This window comes from Sebastes fasciatus, chromosome 3, assembly GCF_043250625.1.
Source record: "Sebastes fasciatus isolate fSebFas1 chromosome 3, fSebFas1.pri, whole genome shotgun sequence".
In the NCBI taxonomy this organism is placed as follows: Eukaryota; Metazoa; Chordata; class Actinopteri; order Perciformes; family Sebastidae; genus Sebastes; species Sebastes fasciatus.
Window position 1 is genome coordinate 11,039,638 of NC_133797.1, and position 18,495 is coordinate 11,058,132.

The 18,495-nt window shown below is 43.0% G+C and overlaps 1 protein-coding gene across 1 annotated transcript in view; it reads right to left on the reverse strand.

Moving 5' to 3' along the window:
• Positions 1 to 18,495, reverse strand: part of abcc6a (ATP-binding cassette, sub-family C (CFTR/MRP), member 6a) — a 30,305-nt gene that overhangs the window by 10,084 nt on the left and 1,726 nt on the right. Inside the window, exons 2-13 of the mRNA XM_074628900.1 lie at positions 16,395 to 16,571; positions 16,091 to 16,216; positions 9,483 to 9,620; positions 7,116 to 7,238; positions 5,979 to 6,040; positions 5,719 to 5,850; positions 3,347 to 3,553; positions 1,907 to 2,084; positions 1,532 to 1,693; positions 1,350 to 1,442; positions 621 to 824; positions 49 to 195 (exon numbers count right to left, since the gene is read on the reverse strand). Of these exons, the coding sequence (XP_074485001.1) occupies positions 49 to 195; positions 621 to 824; positions 1,350 to 1,442; positions 1,532 to 1,693; positions 1,907 to 2,084; positions 3,347 to 3,553; positions 5,719 to 5,850; positions 5,979 to 6,040; positions 7,116 to 7,238; positions 9,483 to 9,620; positions 16,091 to 16,216; positions 16,395 to 16,571 (1,749 nt within the window). The remainder of the gene's footprint in view (positions 1 to 48; positions 196 to 620; positions 825 to 1,349; positions 1,443 to 1,531; positions 1,694 to 1,906; positions 2,085 to 3,346; positions 3,554 to 5,718; positions 5,851 to 5,978; positions 6,041 to 7,115; positions 7,239 to 9,482; positions 9,621 to 16,090; positions 16,217 to 16,394; positions 16,572 to 18,495) is intronic.

The window sequence follows — 18,495 nt, forward strand, 5'->3', positions numbered from 1 at the left end:
AAAACCATCTCAGAGCAATCATGAGTAGGAAATCAAAATGTCACCTACCTGCATAGTCGTGCTTATGGCGAATGGAAGCTGGCTGAGTGGGGTCTTCAGGATGTTGATCAGCGCCATTGAGACAAAAACTTTCTGTGCGTCCAGGACGTTCCTGTCATCAAGGGTCACGTAGACTCCAAACATGGCGAAGGCAATCTTGAAGGGGGGGGAGGAGATGCTAAATGTTACCTTTTACTGGCAAAACTTGTGTGATAGATGATCTTTAGAGACACAGTTTAAAGGATAGGGCTGGTGTATCATTTCTGTTATTGCCAATATATCTCGTGAAAAGACCAAAACCAACAACAATGCATCTGTCTCTCAGTAGTCTCTGTCTTCCCCGCTCTGTCTGTGACCCATTTGTTCCTTCTGAAGACATGAATCTTTAAAAACAGGTCACAAATATGTAATTTCATATTTTCTTTCATTTTTTGCCAGGCTAGCAGCATGGCTCTTGTCCAATACTTTTTTTTTCTATGTTGCTAACTGACCTTGTACAAAGCTCAGTGCACCAAACACGGCCAGATCGAGGTGTGTACGTAGCATTTTTATCAGTAGCTCTTTCAGTTTCGTGCTCTTACCAGGAAAGATGAGGAGTTGAAGGATGCGATGGAGATGGAGTAAAGGATCTGAGACTTCTTCAGGGCCTTGAGCTCCTTTTCTCTTTGGCCCAAAACCTGCTCCAGGAAGGCCTTCTCCCAGGCGTAGAACTTCAAGATCTTTATTCCGTTCAGGATCTCATTCATCAGTCTGATGCGGCCGTCCATGAACTTCATTTGGACCTCCTGTTGACCAGACAAAGAGGTTTTATAAACTGCGGCAGAGTGGAAAGATCATTACCAGACCAAAGCAAATACATGCATGTTGTGAACATGGGTTTGTCTGTGCTCGTTACAGATGTAGTAGTTTTCCTGAACATCGTAGAACTTGTTAAATTCAGTAAGAATTTATTGCTTGTTACATTTTACTGATTTTTACGACAAGGAAACAACAAAGGGCCAGGAATGCGGTCACTGCATTCAAGACCAAGTTCGATTAAATTGGCATCTAAATTTAAAGAACCGTCTGTTGTTTTTCCAAAGAAATGAAAAATGATGTCTTCCTACTGGCCCACCCTTTCCTTTCATTGTTTTTCAAGCACGTTATATGGGGCAGACATCAAAAGGACAAGAGAGAATGTACCGTCCAGGCCAAACACCCACGCGGCTCTTCAGCCACTATCTAAACCAGCTGTGGCATCCCTGACCTAACGTGCCAGATGTCAGGGCTGCTGGAGCGAATGTGTGCAGGATTCCTGTAACTGTTTTTACCTGCAGCTTGCTTCTTTTCTTTGCGATGAATCCGTTGAGTGGAAAAATGAGAATGACAGTGGCGATTCCTGCCAAAGCCGATGGGCCGAGATGCTAAAATAAAACAAAGAATGAAATGGTGTCAGGGGCCGTTCAGTTGAAATGCACGAATGAGCGGCATTGTGAAAAACATTTGGACATACCTGCCAGAGGAAGAAGAGACAAAGAGCAATTTCAATTGGAGCCAGCCAGACAGCGTTGAAGTACACCACAAAGTCCATGAGCTTCTGAGTGTCCGCCGAAACCAGATTCACGATCTCGCCCACAGTGCAAGTCCTCCTGGATGCGCTGTTTATCACCAAAGACTGGATTGACAACAAAAGAGACAAAGACATTTTAGCCCAATATAAATTTACACCCTCGTAAAGATTTCAGACGATCATTCATCTTAGGTAGAAGCTGTTAAATCATACGCTGTTTTCCTGTCTGGAAGGAGAGACAGCTTTTGTTTATGCGATTTAATTTATGTGGTTTCTAGAGGTTAGTGGCTACATGTCCGTGGCTTCAGATTTACCCACCTTCCTGTAAACCAAGCCCATAACAGCTGTCTTCACCCTCATTCCCACTGTGAAGCAAGTGTACATGTACTGATGGTTGAAGAGGGACTGGAGACAGGACAGCAGGAACATTAGAGTGGCGTAGAAGTAGCCTTTCCACATTGGGGCATCTTCGTCTCTTATGAAATCCAGAAGGAGACTGTGGAGGAGGAGAATAATCAGGATGTTCAGTAGTTTGCACAGGTTTTTTAATGACTAAAATGTATCAAAACCCTATTTCTATGTATGATTTCCCTGGAAAGTAGTGAATGAAGCAAATCAAAGCAGACACAGACAGGTTTTACCCTGTCAACATGATTTTTTTTTTACTGTGTTTTTCATTTAATGTGGTATTATGTGACTTTCATTGTGTGCCTTAAACCAACAGCCCGTGAACGCTGCTGTGGCTGCTGGCCGACTGTTCCGCACAAAGCAGCTCGGGTTGCACAACAGCGCTCAGCTTGTGGCCGGGCTGCCCTCACACTTGGCCAGCGGCTGCCTTATTGTGGTCCGACAGCATTTCTGCCATTTAGAGCCTCCTCTCCCTCTCCGCCTGTCCTCCTTACTGGAGCACAGAGGGCTTGTGGTCTCGTCTACTTTTCCTGCTCACAGCTCCACGACCGTAATTAACACTTCCACTGATCCTGTGCTGCGCATCAACAACAACATTCCAGTCTGGCTAGCGGGGATGTTGCGGCGGGTGGCGGGGTCAGCCATGACCCGTTGACATTGCTGCCAGCTTCTGTTGTTGTTTGGTTGTCTGAGTCACATATTAAAAATAGGACAAATATAGTAATATATATCTATCTATCTATACTGTGGTATTTCCCAACAATCTGCTAAACCCATGTGTCTTTAAATTATACCAGAAAAATATAATCTCTTTCACTTAAATCTCTAAATTGGACAGTTCGCCCCCCAAAACCACAATAAAAGCTATTTTTACTTTAGCTTGGACTGCAGTCCATCCAGGTAATTTTAGTCTGAGCTGAGGTTTGGAAATATTGGCTGCAGCTTTCCTTAATACAGCGCAGCGCACGCAATGCAATTCGGTTTGTGGGACTCCAAGCACTGAAAAAGTTATATTTGAAAAACTCAACAACAAAAACAACGTCTCTTTCCAAATATAATGACACGGTTACTCTCGATAGCAACCTTCTTATGAGCAGTTTTATTGAGATATTGTTATCAAAGCACAACTGCCTGATTTCTACCTTGATGCAGAATGAGCAGTGCACATAAACATTTGTGGATTATCGTGTTATTTTGGGTGCTGTCTGCCCCACAAACCAAATACCCCTGAGCGTCGTGGTACTGGGTTGAGATACAGCTAATATCTCCAAACATCAGCTATTTATGACCAGACTGCACTCATGGTGAGGACAGATTTAGGTCTTGGTGCACTCTTCCTGTAAGTCTTACCTGAGCACCTGGGGGATGGCGAACATGAAGGCATCGTGGAATATGATGCACATGGTACCGGTCAGAAAATACGGGCCAAACTTGCGTGCCAGCGCCCTGAGCAGGAAGAAGCCAGAGCTCTGCTCCTTCTGCAGCTTCCTGAGGAGCTGAGCCTGGTCTGGCAGTCTGCTCCCCAACGCCACGCCCGCCGCTAAGGCCTTCTCCTGCCTGCCAGAGGGAGAGAACACACGCAATTACAGAAAAGACATGTGTGTCAGAGATGCCCCAACATGATGCTGGCGCCTTTCAAGTCTTTAATGTAAAACAGACTGTAGAATAAACCCTGTTGTTATTCGTACCATCACTGATGGACTCAAGAATTCGCCAGCAGTAGAAAGCATTATTCACTGACATAATTATTGGACTTAACGAGGGATCTTCAAAGCGCCGGATCGTGTTAACAAGCTTTGGCACAGGGCTCTAGTCTTGACATTATGGTACTGTACGTCCTCAGGGGACCTATTTTTGAACCAAGATGCCTCTGGTGATGAGACGTCCCGAAATTCAATTTACCGTAGTCATGGCTGCTCTGCTTGGGTCATTAATTCAGCCGGCACCGTGCTGACGTTTGACCACATTAAAATAAAATGGAATTTATTCTTTGGCTGTTTAAGTTGTGACAATAGCGAGAGACTATATGGAGGATCACATGTCTGTGTCAAAATAGCCATATGAGCCTGAGGAAACACGAGAGACAACATGTGCATGTCCTGCACAAGTCTTTTCTCCATGAAGATTGGTCTTCTGCTGCACATTTCCTCATGCTAACTACTTGCTAATAAACACAGAAGGTCACAGGGCTCATTACAGGGGCAGATTTTATGTGTAAAAGTAGATTTACTACACATCATCTGAAAACAACATGTGTAGCCCTAGAAGGACCTTTGTAAAGTCTAATAAAATAAACCAGGTGATGTCATCAGGATTATCTTGGCTTGGGCTTGGAGACTAAAAATTCATAACTAAGGCTGTCAGTTGATTAAAATAGTTTATCGTGATTTATCGCACATTATTTATCTGTTAAAAATGTACCTTAAAGGGAGAAGTATTTAATACTCTTATCAACATGGGAGTGGACAAATATGCTTGCTTTATGCAGGTGTATGTATAATATTTATTATTGGAAATCATTTAACAACACAAAACAATGACAAATATTGTCCAGAAACCCTCACAGGTACTGCATTTAGCATAAAAATATGCTCAAATCATAACATGGCAAACTGCAGCCCAACAGGCAACAACAGCTGTCAGTGTGTCAGTGTGCTGAGTTGACTATGACTTGCCCCAAACTGCATGTGAGTATCGTAAAGTGGGCATGTCTGTAAAGGGGAGACTCGTGGGTACCCATAGAACCCATTTTCATTCACATATCTTGAGGCCAGAGGTCAAGAGACCCCTTTGAAAATGGTCATGCCAGTTTTTTCTCATCTAAATTTAGCACAAGTTTGGAGCGTTATTTCGTGACTAGCTTGTATGACATGGTTGGTACCATGGTTGCTTCCTTAAGTTTTCTAGTTTTAAAACTGAGCCCGTTACAACCTCAGAAGACCGATTGTGTTAATGCGTTAAAGAAATTAGTGGCCTTAAAACAAATTTGCGTCAACGCATTATTATCGCGTTACCTTTGTCAACCCTAGTTAATACCACTTACATACTTTTAAACAGAGGGGCGATTTTATTCAAATTGCATTTGGACTCAACTTGTTAGTATTTATAGCCTACATGTGCTGACTTGACTATGACTTGCCCCAAAACTGCATGTGATTATCATCAAGTGGGCATGTCTGTAAAGGGGAGACTCGTGGGTACCCATAGAACCCATTTACAATCACATATCTGGAGGTCAGAGGTCAAGGGACCCCTTTGAAAATGGCCATGCCAGTTTTTCCTCGCCAAAATTTAGCCTACGTTGGAGCATAATTTAACCTCCTTCGTGACAAGCTAGTATGATATGGTTGGTACCAATGATTACTTAGGTTTTCTAGTTTCATATGATGCCAGTATCTTCACTCTAGCTTATCGTGTTAACTTTGTCAGCCCTATTCATAACATAAAGTTTGCATTACAAACCGGGGGCATGGAGTGTGAAAGACGAATTAGGCAGGGCAGATCAAACCAAATGATGCTATTGGTTTCATTATGGGAAATGTAGTGTTTTTGGAACTTGAGTTTATGACCAAATACCTGCAAAACTATTGACATTCCCATGAGCCTCAGCTGTACTCTGTGTTTTGCGCTAATGAGAAAATGTCGGCATGCTAATGCACTAAACTGAGCATGTTAGCATTGTCATCGTGAGCATGTTAGCATCAATTATCAGGCGTTCTCACTTTTGAAGTTTGGCACATTCATCCGTCCAGTCCTCCTCCAGCTCCGTGATGATCTTGCGCGACGTGTCTTCCTCCCTCAGGGTCCACAGGTCCTCTGCTACCAGCGGGGTGCGATATCCTTTCACAACCAGCCTGAGGAGGATGATTCACACATGCAATCGTCAACAAAACACACATATTATTGTAAACAAGTACAAACTGTCGCATGTAGTGAGTCAGCCTAAGCCAAAAAATGAGGGGGTTTTGAAGAACCATCTTACCCAGTGAACCACCAGAAGAGAATCTTTGACAGGAAAGAGGCATCTTTCACGGGGCAGGGATTCTGCAACAGATTAAAGACCAGACTCAGGGTTGTTTTCGCAGTAAATCTCTTACCACTTTAAAGCTTTCGAAACATACACAGCTTTGCAGGGACTGTCGGTTGATGGTTGAATGGTGCACTTGTGAGGAGTGTGTTGCAGAAATGCTAATGAGTGTACAGTGAGGTGGTCCATTGTGGGGAGCAGAGGCCATGAACTCCCACAGGACATAATAAATAGAGTTCAGTGTTTTGGGTGGGAGATGACGCTTTGAGGTCTAGCGCAGACAGAGCGGAAATGTCTCATCACAAACTGTCCAACATGTGGATACACATAGAAAGTTTGTCCTCTCACGCATTCTTTATGGCATCTCTCCACCCTGCCACCCCCTCACCAGGGTGTTTGCTCTCTTCATTACCAGCACTACTCGTTCCCTCACTTCCTCTCTTCCTGTGAGTAACTCTAACCAGAGCGTGGGGCGGAGAGGAGGAGGAGGTGGAGGAAGACTAGGAGGACACACCAAGGAGCAACCAATGGGTGTGTTCACCACGCCAGACTGCGGCTTCTGCCCCCTCAGCCTCCTCACCACCGGCCAAGAGTTTCTTAGGGACTTTTCCAGCTATTTTGATTGTTTATCACCGGGGAAATATTACGTCACTCGTCTGTTTTGATTGATTAGAAGCTCGTTTTCATTCACCTGTCTGCTGTCCTGAATCAACTTGCTATTTTGAGCTTGACATAGCGTCATCATGCAGGCTCATGTTTGATGGGATAGGGAGATCTGTATTAAGTAATGCCTGTTGCTGTTGTGTGGTCTAAGCAGCGGTCGTGATGTTATCCAACGCTGAAGTGAGTGAGTCGCCTTGGTGGTATGCAGGAGAACAACACATTCACACTACCCTCATAGGAAGCCAAAGCGGTGAAGTGAGAGTGGAAGGAGGGAGGGAGGTGAATCACATCATTTCCTCCAAAAGGGAAAAACGTCTTGACAACAGAAGTTGAAAACCACAAGATAGCTGCTCAGGCATTTTTCTTTCCTGGGTATTGGATCGGAGTGGAAGTTTTTGACGGAAGTGGGATACATTCTCCTCAGCCTACCTTTTCCAAGACGGTTTTTCCCTCCGGAGGCTGGTCAGCAAAACAGCACAGGAAGAGCTGGGCCAGTTGGATTGTGAAGTAGGAGAAGAAGGCGAGGTATCGTACAATGTCAGACGCAATGCCCTGTGGAATAAGAAAGCACAGATTAAGGAGGCTGAAAAATACCAGTCTTTAAATCCTTCAGTTCACTGTTTTTAAGCTATTCCAGACAAGTTTTGTAAGTTAGACTTTTATTTTAAGCTAAGGACACAATTAATTGGCTTTGTGGCCGTGCACATGCCACAGAAAAATATCATTGTCCTTAAATCAAGACATAAGGTTTTCAACAGGATCAAAAAGTGTTTCATCTCTTTCAACATTGCTTAACAAATCACACAACTTCCTGTGGTATAGTCATTTATCCACTGTGGCTTTGTGTGCAGTTTCACAACAACCCAGTAATTCATTACATGGCTTTTCCCCATGCTTATACATTGTATAGCAGAGGATAAAGTAGCCTATGTATACACCAAGATCACAGACACAATAAAGACTATTTTGGACCTTTAAGCTAAATCAGAGCGAAAACCCCAAGCCTTTAATGGTGTACTTTATATAAATGAAGCGATAGTTAAAGCTGCCTCTCAGTCACGTTAAGAGTCTGTATCTGTAAATAGGGAGATTGTGGTTTCACAAACCAGCGCCCTTACATTCAATCAAGGGAGCAGCTGCGATATTAACCACTCAGAGACTTTTGTGAAATGTAGGACTCGAATGTTATTCTTGACGTACAGAAATTGTGGGGTTTGGCAGAGGCATTGTTTACTACTGGGTCAAGGCCGCTGCCACAGCCAGTCTGTTGTGCAGCAGAATGGGTATGCGTGAAAGTCTGAGCCATGGTAAACAGTAAAACGACTTTCTCTGAAAAGTGTGGTGCTGTGCCCAGAAAGGAGATATGAAGGGGCCAAATGGATCCGGCCACACATTGAAAAACAGGGTCAGGATGGTCGGAGAGTGGGTGAGAAAAATGTGGGTCATGTGACTAAGAATGGCCAAGGGTCCACAAACAAGAACTCAGCCACCTCGAGCCAACAACACTGCAATGTGAATTAGACTAGGGTTGTGTATTGAAACTGTAAACAAGGTGATATATTGCGTATTTTAAAATGTAATTTTAGATTTCATAGGACAAAGAACACAACGCCTCCCAGAGACAGACAACACCGCTATAGCGACCTGTTAATCACAAGGTAGCCACACCTTAATGCATACCCTGCTTTATGGTCAGTTTTACTCTAAATGGGACCATCATTTACTAAATGCTGTATTGAAGAAGACTATCACCTTGTTTGTTATTGTAGTTATCTTCATTATCTCCAGTCCAACTTTGACTGTATCTTCTGCAAATGTGACACTGCAGCAATACCACTCCATTTCAGCCTACCTATTATAGGGCCTATATGAGAGGCTGTTCACTCCCATGATGACCAAGCGGAATACGCTGGATGGTATTGAGATCTTTAGAGAAATTGATGAACAGAACCCATATGCATATATGACTTTGGGTAATCAAGATGTAGATATACGATATGGTGGTATCCTATGTGCACGTATGCGGCTGAATGAAATGAAAACATCTGTGTCTAAATTCTAAATGGCCTCGCATTATGTGCGGATGCATAGATTTCCATCTGGCTGTGTTTACAGCAGTGTAGGCCCATAAACACAGCGCTGACGTTCCTCTGGTCTGACCCTGGGCTGCCATGTCTCACCAGCATTTATCCCAGGGCCATCATTACTCTCCCCCAAGCAGTGTGGGAATGTCACACTGAGGATGATAAAACAGAAATATGGATGTGTGTGAGTGTGTTTGTGTGTTTTTTTTATAGAAATGCAAATGCGACTGCCCCACGGCTCCATTTAAATAGAAACTTACCCCATACAACAATGATTGCAGTGTCTGACGCGAGGCACAGGAAGAAAAGGAAAACTTAAACACACACAAGCTTGACCAGAATTGGCAGTGTCATCCTCCAACACTTGGTTAACTTTCAGTTACCTTGGTTGAAATTAAGGGATGAAAAAACTGTTTGCTGACACAGGGTATAGCTCAAGCTGTGCTGCTGGAGTCTTGTGTCTAGACTATGTGTAGGAGTAGACCTGATTAGATATCCCTGCATGGTGTTTTGACACTGCAGGTTCATCGAGTTCAAACCTGACAAACACATTCACTTTGGTTCCTTATTTTCTATATGGAGAGTTTTTTGAATGCTTGGAATATACAGTATCATGTGTTAATACATACAGTAGGACACCATGATGATATCTATATTAAATGGTATGGTACAGTGTTAATATTCAACATGAATCAATAGACTAAAGACGTACCTCGTCCATGGCCAGCTGGATCTTCGCTCTGAGAGGCACCAGGGAACAGACGACAGCCAAAACCCAGAACAGGAAGAGGAATACAGAGGAACGACAGCCTCTTATTCTTTCCAACTGGATGATGCATAAGACCAAGATCTAGAGAGAGACAGAAAGACTTAATCTAAGAATTCACATATGGGCTTCTTACAGCACAGGAAGGAGGAAACAGCTCTATCCCCGAGACAGCACTCAAATGTGTGATGCCATGTTTAAGAACAGCCTGGAGCGACTCAATAAGGACAAGAAAACTTGATTTCCAAGTACGAATGACCTTTTTACTAATACCAATGACCTTTAGTCACCGGCTGTTGGGCGGTGCTTGGTATTTCCTCAACTTGATCTCAACATGGCTGCTGGGTCACAAACGTTCTTATTTTACAGCTAAACAGTACACTACAAGATGTTTCTGAAAATATTTTACGCGAGAAATAGGCATTACAGTAACAGAATATTGATTCATATTTGATCAGCGCTGCCTAGTTTGAACGTTTGATCTGAGTTTGTGAGTGATTGACAGCTGCTCAGAGACGGCAAGGCTCCAGATCGGCTCTGATTGGTTGTTTTCCTCTGGTCTGTGAAATCTTGCAGATGCCATTAGGAGCACCAGAAGACACCGGAGGACACAGAGGCACATGATTTTTTTTTTTTCAGATTACCTTTTACCATTTTTGTAATAATTTTTGCTCCAATCTGCCTATTTAATTCAGAAAATGAAGCCCTATATATCTCTCTGTATTAGCTGCTGATGTCACTGCCAATGTTTTCCACAGAGGGTATAATAAGATTTAGTCTGATCTAATGCACCCGATGGTGGTTTTGGGAAAGTTTCGGTTTCTGGGATTTCCCGAGCCGCAAGCGCAGATGTGATCCGGCTGACTTCTGCCATATGCAAAAAAATGAATGTATGGTATGCTGCATGCCCTGCACACATTGCTTAGTGTTATATACATTCCTTAAATAAGAAAAACTCTATACTGTGGTTTTCTCAAAAATAGGCCTCATTCAGATTGGACATGGTTGTCTGTCTGTCCTCAGAGGAGTCATGCATCTACCATTGAATCACTGTAATTGGTCCCTCTCTGAGTGGTTTGCCAAGTGAGACGTCACTTTGTCATGCCAGCTCAGCACCAAGTGGGGAGAAAGCGGGTTTAGGTTTCATGATGAGTACCACATTGGTTACTTTGGGATGAGCCACAGTACTGTCCTGTTATAAACTATAGCGGCCTGGTAATTATATAAGTTTTTCACATCAACAAACTTATATACTATACATTTCATGGGGAGAAGTGTACAGATTTCTGCGTGGTGGTCAAGAGGGTGAACATCTTCATGTGGATATTAACAACATACACGGTTCTCATTTACTTGCCGTGGTGACACACTGATTATTCTTTTGTTCATTCATTTTTCCTCCACACTTGCCAGTCTATAGAAGGATTAATACAGACAGACAGGCACTTACAATCATACCTATGGGGAATTTAGAGCCTCCAGTCCACCTGACTTGAATGTTGGAGCCAAAAGCAGAGGGGACGCAAACACAGGTACAACATGCCAACTCAAAGCACGCGAACGTCCAAGAATTTGATGTGCGTTAGAGTTGTAAATGTCCTGGTTATGAGATGCTTTTTACTTTCATCCTTTTACTTGACTAGTTTTCAACACGAGCTGCATTAATTGATTTTTGGCCACTTAAGGGAACCGCAACAAGCTGTAAACAAAATATTGACTTATTATCACCTCATAAAGTTTATATTGCGAACATGTTGGCAAACAGTTGCTTATTTACACATCCTGCCGACTTGAAGCAACCTTAGCATTCATTTGGAGTCGTCTTTGTGTCCACGCGATGAATGCGAGTCCAATAAACACTCTCCTTTTAGCTCTAATTTGGTCTCCACACAGCTGAATGCTCTCCACTATGTTCACCAGCTAGTTGCTAACTGCTGTGTGGCGCTGGACATGTAGCCTATAGTGGATTGTTTTTGGAGTTGGAGTTTTTTTTTCTCTAAAAACAGCTGCCTCCGTGTCTGGAAATGAGGTTGAGGCCGTAAAAACCTACACAATGAGCTGAAAGATGCTAAAAAAAAAGTCCCATAGAGCTGCGGGGAACTGCAGAGTCTATGATGATTCTCTGTGTTTTCATCACTATAGGCGATACACATAATCATTTGATCCACTGTTGATTTAAAGTCGTAATTAAGTCGTATTTAAATCAACACTTTATGGTTACTAAAATACAGTTTTTACAAGCTAATTATATGTTTCAATACTGCACACTGATCTTGATCAACTCAAGTCTTCTATGGGAACGTATATCTCCTACATTTCACAGTACAGTATATCAGTCAGCAGCACCAATGGCCCGTGGTAAGAACTTTATGTCCTCGACTGCTGGTACTTTAAGTCCTAAACTGATGAGGTTGAGGCTGCATCAGCCCCAAACCAAACCTTAACATAAAAGAGGGAATTGTAAAGCCGACCTTGGGTCAGCATCTGAGGGCAAGTACCCTCCTATACATAGCCTTCCGCTCTGACTTGCCATATTGCTGCAAACCATCAGCCCATCTGTTTGTAGAAGTCAGTGGGTGGAACTAAGTCCATCACTCGAGCCCTGAATCAAAACCCTACCTTATAATTACATGGGAAGTGTGCAGTGCTCGGGATGGAATAAGTGTTTTACGTCATGCTATTGCTGATTATAGTCGGTGTCATGAGTGCGCTTCTCATCAATAGTGACCATGATTCGTTCGTGGGCTGAAAACTGTTCCCATACATTAAGTTGAGTTGAACGGCAACAAAACAAGTCGGTCGGAGCAACAAGAGCACAGTGTTCCAGGCCTGCACCCAGGGAACGGGTGGTGGTGGTGGTAGTGGTGGTAGTGGTGGTGGTGGTGGTGGGTGGCTACAATCAGCATCAAGAAAATTACATCCTTTAATAAAGATAGGTCTGGCGAGTAGATTTAAAGATCGGAAACAAGCTCTTAATCTGATTTAGTAGATGTTTGTTGTCTGTATCCTTGGCCTGATAAATAATATACTCAAAATAAATGACCTTTTTTTTAAATACATCCCTCGATACAAGAGACGTCTCAGTGTATTTTTTACCCAAACACGTGCTGCTATTTACTCAGGAGTCTGAAAAGACCACAGGTGGGCAAGGCTGTCTGACTTGGAGACTGTGCAGGACCTGTATAAGGCTGCAGAGAGAGGAAGCTTTGTTGAGTAAAGCTATACAGATCACTGGACCACAGCAACGCTTTCCTATTCAGACTCCCTTACTTTACTGCATTGTAATTCTTACATCACTGCCGCTCAGGATAAACTACGTTCTAATCTTGCCATGCCACCCATCGTGTCAGCTGCACCCCTCTTTCTGTTTGTTCCTACTCATCGGTAAAGTATCATTTAAAATCTGCAGAAAATGAATGGGATCGGTGTTCTGAGAAACATTCAGGGTTGTATCCATCAACACAAGCCACTGAAAACATTTCTCTGATTGCACACCAGCCCTTGTCTTCTATAAATAATGTCCTGTAAGCCCACCCTACAGTACATGCCACCCTGATCCAGGTAGGCGGAGGAGGGGGGGTTGATTCAAGATGTTTGGAAGAAGAGACAAGCAAAATTTGTAAAGATTAAAGATCTCATCTAGACTGTATAAATCTGCACAGGTCTTGCACTGATTTAGGTCTAAACATTTGACCTCTGACCTGAGCAAATCAATGTGCACTATGGATTTTGGGTATGGCTTTGTTTATTCAAAGCCTCAGGTCATTGTTCCAAGGTAAATTGGATGAATGTTTTCTTCCTTTCTGCATCGCAATTAAACACGTTGCACCTTAAACACAGTCCTGGTCAGAACAATAGCATGCAGAGAAGGAACTGGCGACAAAACCTCAAGTCCAACAGCACACCTGTAGCCTGGCCTATATAAAGACTGAACCTTTCTATGTAATTAGGTTCAGCATAGGCTACAATTGTCACCTTTGTATTCAGTGGTTTTGTGTTTTTAAAAGATTAACGAAAAGGTTTGAAGAGATCCAAATGAGCTTGATTTAAAGGGGAACACCACCCAATTTCAGAATTCCAATATGGTATTTCCATGGTCTAGGAAAGTTCAATCAGTATTTGTGAACATGAGCTACTCTCTCTCTCTCTCTCAAAGCCAGAAACCCGAGAAGTAAGTCTCAACTTGTGATGTCATTAAGTATAAAGTGTGGAGCTGCTCCATAGACAATGAATGGGAGACTGATTTTGTGGACCCACAGAATGTTTGTTTTCTTTTTTATACCCAAATGATCTTTTTTATATTGTAGTGTTCTCAGTTGTAAAACAGAAAATGTTCCCATATACTCAGAACATTCCCCTGGCTGCTCTCAGTGTTATCTCTAACTTCTTTCCCACTTCATTGTCTACGGAGCAGCTCCACACTTTATACCCGATAACATCACAAGTTTGAGTTTTAGCACTCTAGTTTTTGGATTTGGGAGAGAGATGTTCATGTTTGCTAATATTTTTTGGACTGTCTTAGACCATAGGAATAACATGTATGAATTTTGAAAATGGACGTAGTTCCTCTTTAAACCACATGATTAGTCAAGGCACATGCAGATACATTGGATTGATAGATTGGATGAGCATCAACGAAAAACTTGAAAATGATCGGCCTGCGATGGCGATGATGTGTGGAAAACAACATCGTTGGTAAAGAGAGAGCCTCTAAAAACATCTGACATATTTTTGGGCGTATATACATTCTTTCCTTTATGACATATGGTCTCTCACTTGCACAACACCTACCAATCACATTTTTCATCGTATTGAAACTTTGCACATACGTACGCCAATTCCACATCAAATAGTAACTGATGTCTCTACACATGTACTCTGCGCCCTGATGAGTGGTGGTCAAATACATGGCAGCGTTTACAGGGCACTGTAATGTTTGCATTGCCTGCAACACTATAAATCTAACCCTGGTTATGCATCTTTGCACCTCAGTGTCTGGCCAACATACTGTGCATTGGCTTTATGTTCTTCCGTTCGCCTGCACATGTGAGCCAGCAGGACACAGGCTGAAATATTCCCAAAACTTCTCTGTTGCCCGGAGCAACGCAGGAGGGATGTCAGATGTGGGATTTGAGCTACAAATCAGTTGCATATAGCTAAGTAGTTAAAGAGTTTTCCATACAGGCACTGGGACTCTCTAATACTAATGCTCAATTATATGATTCTTTGGCTTTCACTGTGTGTTGTGCTCGCACCCTCTCATTTCATTACCTCGTAAAGAAATGACAGGACACGTTCCATTTGCTTATCACTAGAGACTTGTGAAATAACTTTAAAGTAGCAAGCTATTTCAATCATTTAAGGACCCGTCAACAGTTTTACATCCTCTACAATTGATACGAGCCAATCACAAGCCGAGCATGGCCGCAGCTTGCTAGCATGAGCCACCTAGCTGCTACGTTAGCACCACGGTAGCTGTTTGGCCAGAAAGACACAACTACTCAATAATTATCTCTATAACTACATTTATGATTGAATTGACACATGTTCTAGTACTCAGACTTGTGACAGTTATGGAAAATCAAAGTTACATCTCCTCTCTCGTATAATTCCTGAGCCTCCGGCTGCATGACTTCACTCAGTGCAGCTGTCAATCACAGCTGTCAGTCAAGACGTCTCACCCCATTTTTTTGCGTAAAATAGCTAAATAAAACCGAACTTATCAGAAAAATTAACACTTGAACATACATCAACGTGATAAGATCTACCTAAAGTGACAGAAACTATCTTTGGGAACAATTTATTTGACGTGTACTTTGACTTTTTAGTTTGGCCCATGTCCCATCCACTTACATGGAGGAGGCGGGCTTTATGATCGATACTGCAGCCAGCCACTAGGGGGCGATCAAGATGTTTTGGCTTCCCTTTTGGGGAGCTGTCATGTCGTCCATCTTTATATACAGTCTATGGTTATACCCTACACAGTACATGCGCTAGTTATTTCAAGTGGATGAGTCCACGAACTGACTTAAAGGACCAGCGTGTAGGATTTAGGGGGGATTTATCGGCAGAAATGTTCTCATTAGTGTATAATCACCTGAAACTAAGAATCGTATTTTTGTTGGCTTAGAATTACCCCTTCATATCTATTTAAGGAGCGGGTCCTCTTCATGGAGTCCGCCATGTTGCTCTGCTATGTTTCTACAGTAGCCCAGAACAGACAAACCAAATACTGGCTTTAGAGAGAGCTTTTCATGTTTTTACGAGTATTCAGATGGTTGCAATGTGCTACCTCACCGCTAGATGTCACTAAATCCTACACACTGGTCCTTTAAGCCAGTATCCATGTTGGAGATGGACCTGGACTCATCACTTTGCAGGATGCTGCTCATCCACCCTTGATGCACTGCTGCAAGTCATACAAGGGTAGAAGTAGGCCCTCAGCTTTTACAGCTCAATAAAATCATGAATTTAAATGACTTCAGTCTGATAATTCCCTATTTGGACAGATATGGGTAAACAGATCAAAATCAGGAAAGAGCCACAGTATTTACCACAGTCATGCTGCGTATGATGGGGCTCAGTAGGAAGACCATGTGCTGCTGGATCTCCTGGCTCCTCTCCAGCAGGATGTAGAAGAACTCCACAAAGCCAAAGGAGGCCAGCAGGAAACCCAACACCTGAGCAGGACAGGAGAGAAATGGAGAAAGTTTACAGTCAGTATATTTCTTTTCTGTTGTATTGAGGATCCTGTTGAGAAAAACTAATAGAGTTTTGCTTTTGTATCTGATTTCAGTCATTTGAAAAACCTTGGACAGTTAAACTGAAGACTGGCCAAAGTGTGTGTTGAAGTCTCACCATCTTAGCGGTGCAGAGGCAGGACATTCGAATGCGTCCACGGTCATGGCAGTAGAAGTAAAGGCAGTAGAAAGGGGCCAGCAACCACAGATAGATACAGGGGACCCACACCAGTACTGTGTTCTGGAAACACTGGGTCAGGTCTGGGTTGGCTGTGTACCACGTACGGTTCCAGTCCTACAACAGAGACAAAGCAAGAAAGCAAGAAGTTTAGATCAAGAGAATATGCCAAACAAAGAGTCAACTGTGAGATTATATCCATCATCCTACTGACAGAGCATGTGAGAGAAAAGTCCAAGAGAATTCAGACTTGGTGCGGGGTCCTACGTTTCATCCATCACGGCAGTGGAGAGTGAAACCGCAGCACGTCAACAGATGTCTGTGCCAGATCCTGACAGAGTGTGAGTTGGAAGAGGCCTTCTTTTGGTAAAAAAAAGCTGAGTCAGTTTCGGGAATCTTTTCTGACCACATCTCTGGCTTGTGTCCTAATTTGAGTAGGACAATGTAAGCTGTCAACACATTAAAATGTGAGGTCAAGAATTATACTAATAATGAAGCCTGTAAACGATAAAAGCCCATGCAGCCGAGGTGTGCTGGACAAATGCTGCCAAAGGTTTGAGGTTATGTAACAGCAGCAGAGGAAGGATAGGTTGTCTTTTGTGAAAAAACATCAGGGGCTAAGTGGCTTGTTGTTGTCTTGCTTCCCTTGTTTATCACCTCAGTGGCCTAATGAGGGGCAGGGTGTCTGGCTGTGCTAACGAGACTGCCCTGCGCAGTCACCACAGGAAGTGGTTTAGGGCTTCCAGCATGGCGAAGTAGTCTGGCCCTGTTGGTAGACTCCCAACTAGGATAAGGGAGAGAGAGGCCACAATTGGTGGCAGCTGCAGGGTCATTATGTAACGCAGCCCTGCCAGTCAACCACGTCAGGTGGGACGCACAGGTGGGGGGGGGGGGGGGATTTGTCTCAGCATGAATAGTGATTAATTCAAGTTTACCATCAATCGCTACTGTTTCCCATCTCTGGAGCTACAAGGGTCTGAGTCACGGTCTGACTCAACACAGTCTCATGGCAGTTTGTGAAATACAGCAGTCCCGAAATTGAATCTATTTGATTCGTGTACATAACCACAATTTTCCCTTTTTTTCGTGACGCTCAGCACGAGTGTATTGTGCATTTTCCTATGACTGCCCAGCAACACGTGATGTAAATTTCTGCCCCAGTCTTTTCAAAATAAAACTACTTTGTTGGGTTTAGGAAAAGATTGACTTGGTTAGGCGTAGGCAACAAAACTAGTTCGGTTTAGGAAAATATTGCAGTTTGGGTCAAAATAACTCTGGAAGTTCCTTAACTTAAGTACAGAAGTTATGTGACAAAAACTATTTACTTAGGTTTAGGAAAAGATCCCGGTTTGGGTTAAAATAACTCCAGAAGTGCCGTAACTTAAGTACAGAAGTTACGTGACAAAAAAATCAACTTCGACTTCTGGTTTCACACGGGACACGAACACCGGTCTCTTGGGTGAAAGTCCTGTGTTTTTTTTAAACCAACATCTACCCTGACCGCCTCCCATTTATACAGTACTTCATGGTTCACAATTACGTGGATTACATACAAATTGATTTTGTGCTGACCATCATGAAAAAAATACATGAATCAATACATTAAATATCTGGATTATTTCACAAACTGCTGTGCGACTGGGCTGTCTGACTGTACAGACATCTTTGCCTGCATCACCACAGGGTCACAAAAAAATCCCACATAGCTAAGTCTTAGGTGGTTTAGGTTATGTAATGAACACGCTATTGGTCTCTGTGAGCACTGATGTACCAAAATCCATTTCAGTGATAAATCTCTTGAGAGGCAGTGCGTGGGAGGCTACTTTCGCAGACCCTTCTGACTCCTGCGGTCAGTGGCAGGCGGATGAACAGAACACTTTTATGTAAGAAATCCAACTTGTCAAACCCTCTCTGAGCACTTTTTTGTGCATTTTGCTCAGTACTTATTCTGTTTCTCACGCTTTGCTGAAGTGGTCGCAGTAAACCAGTAGATGCCAACAGCTTGGGCACCGCAAGGTGTCTATTTTTACCTGACGAGCAC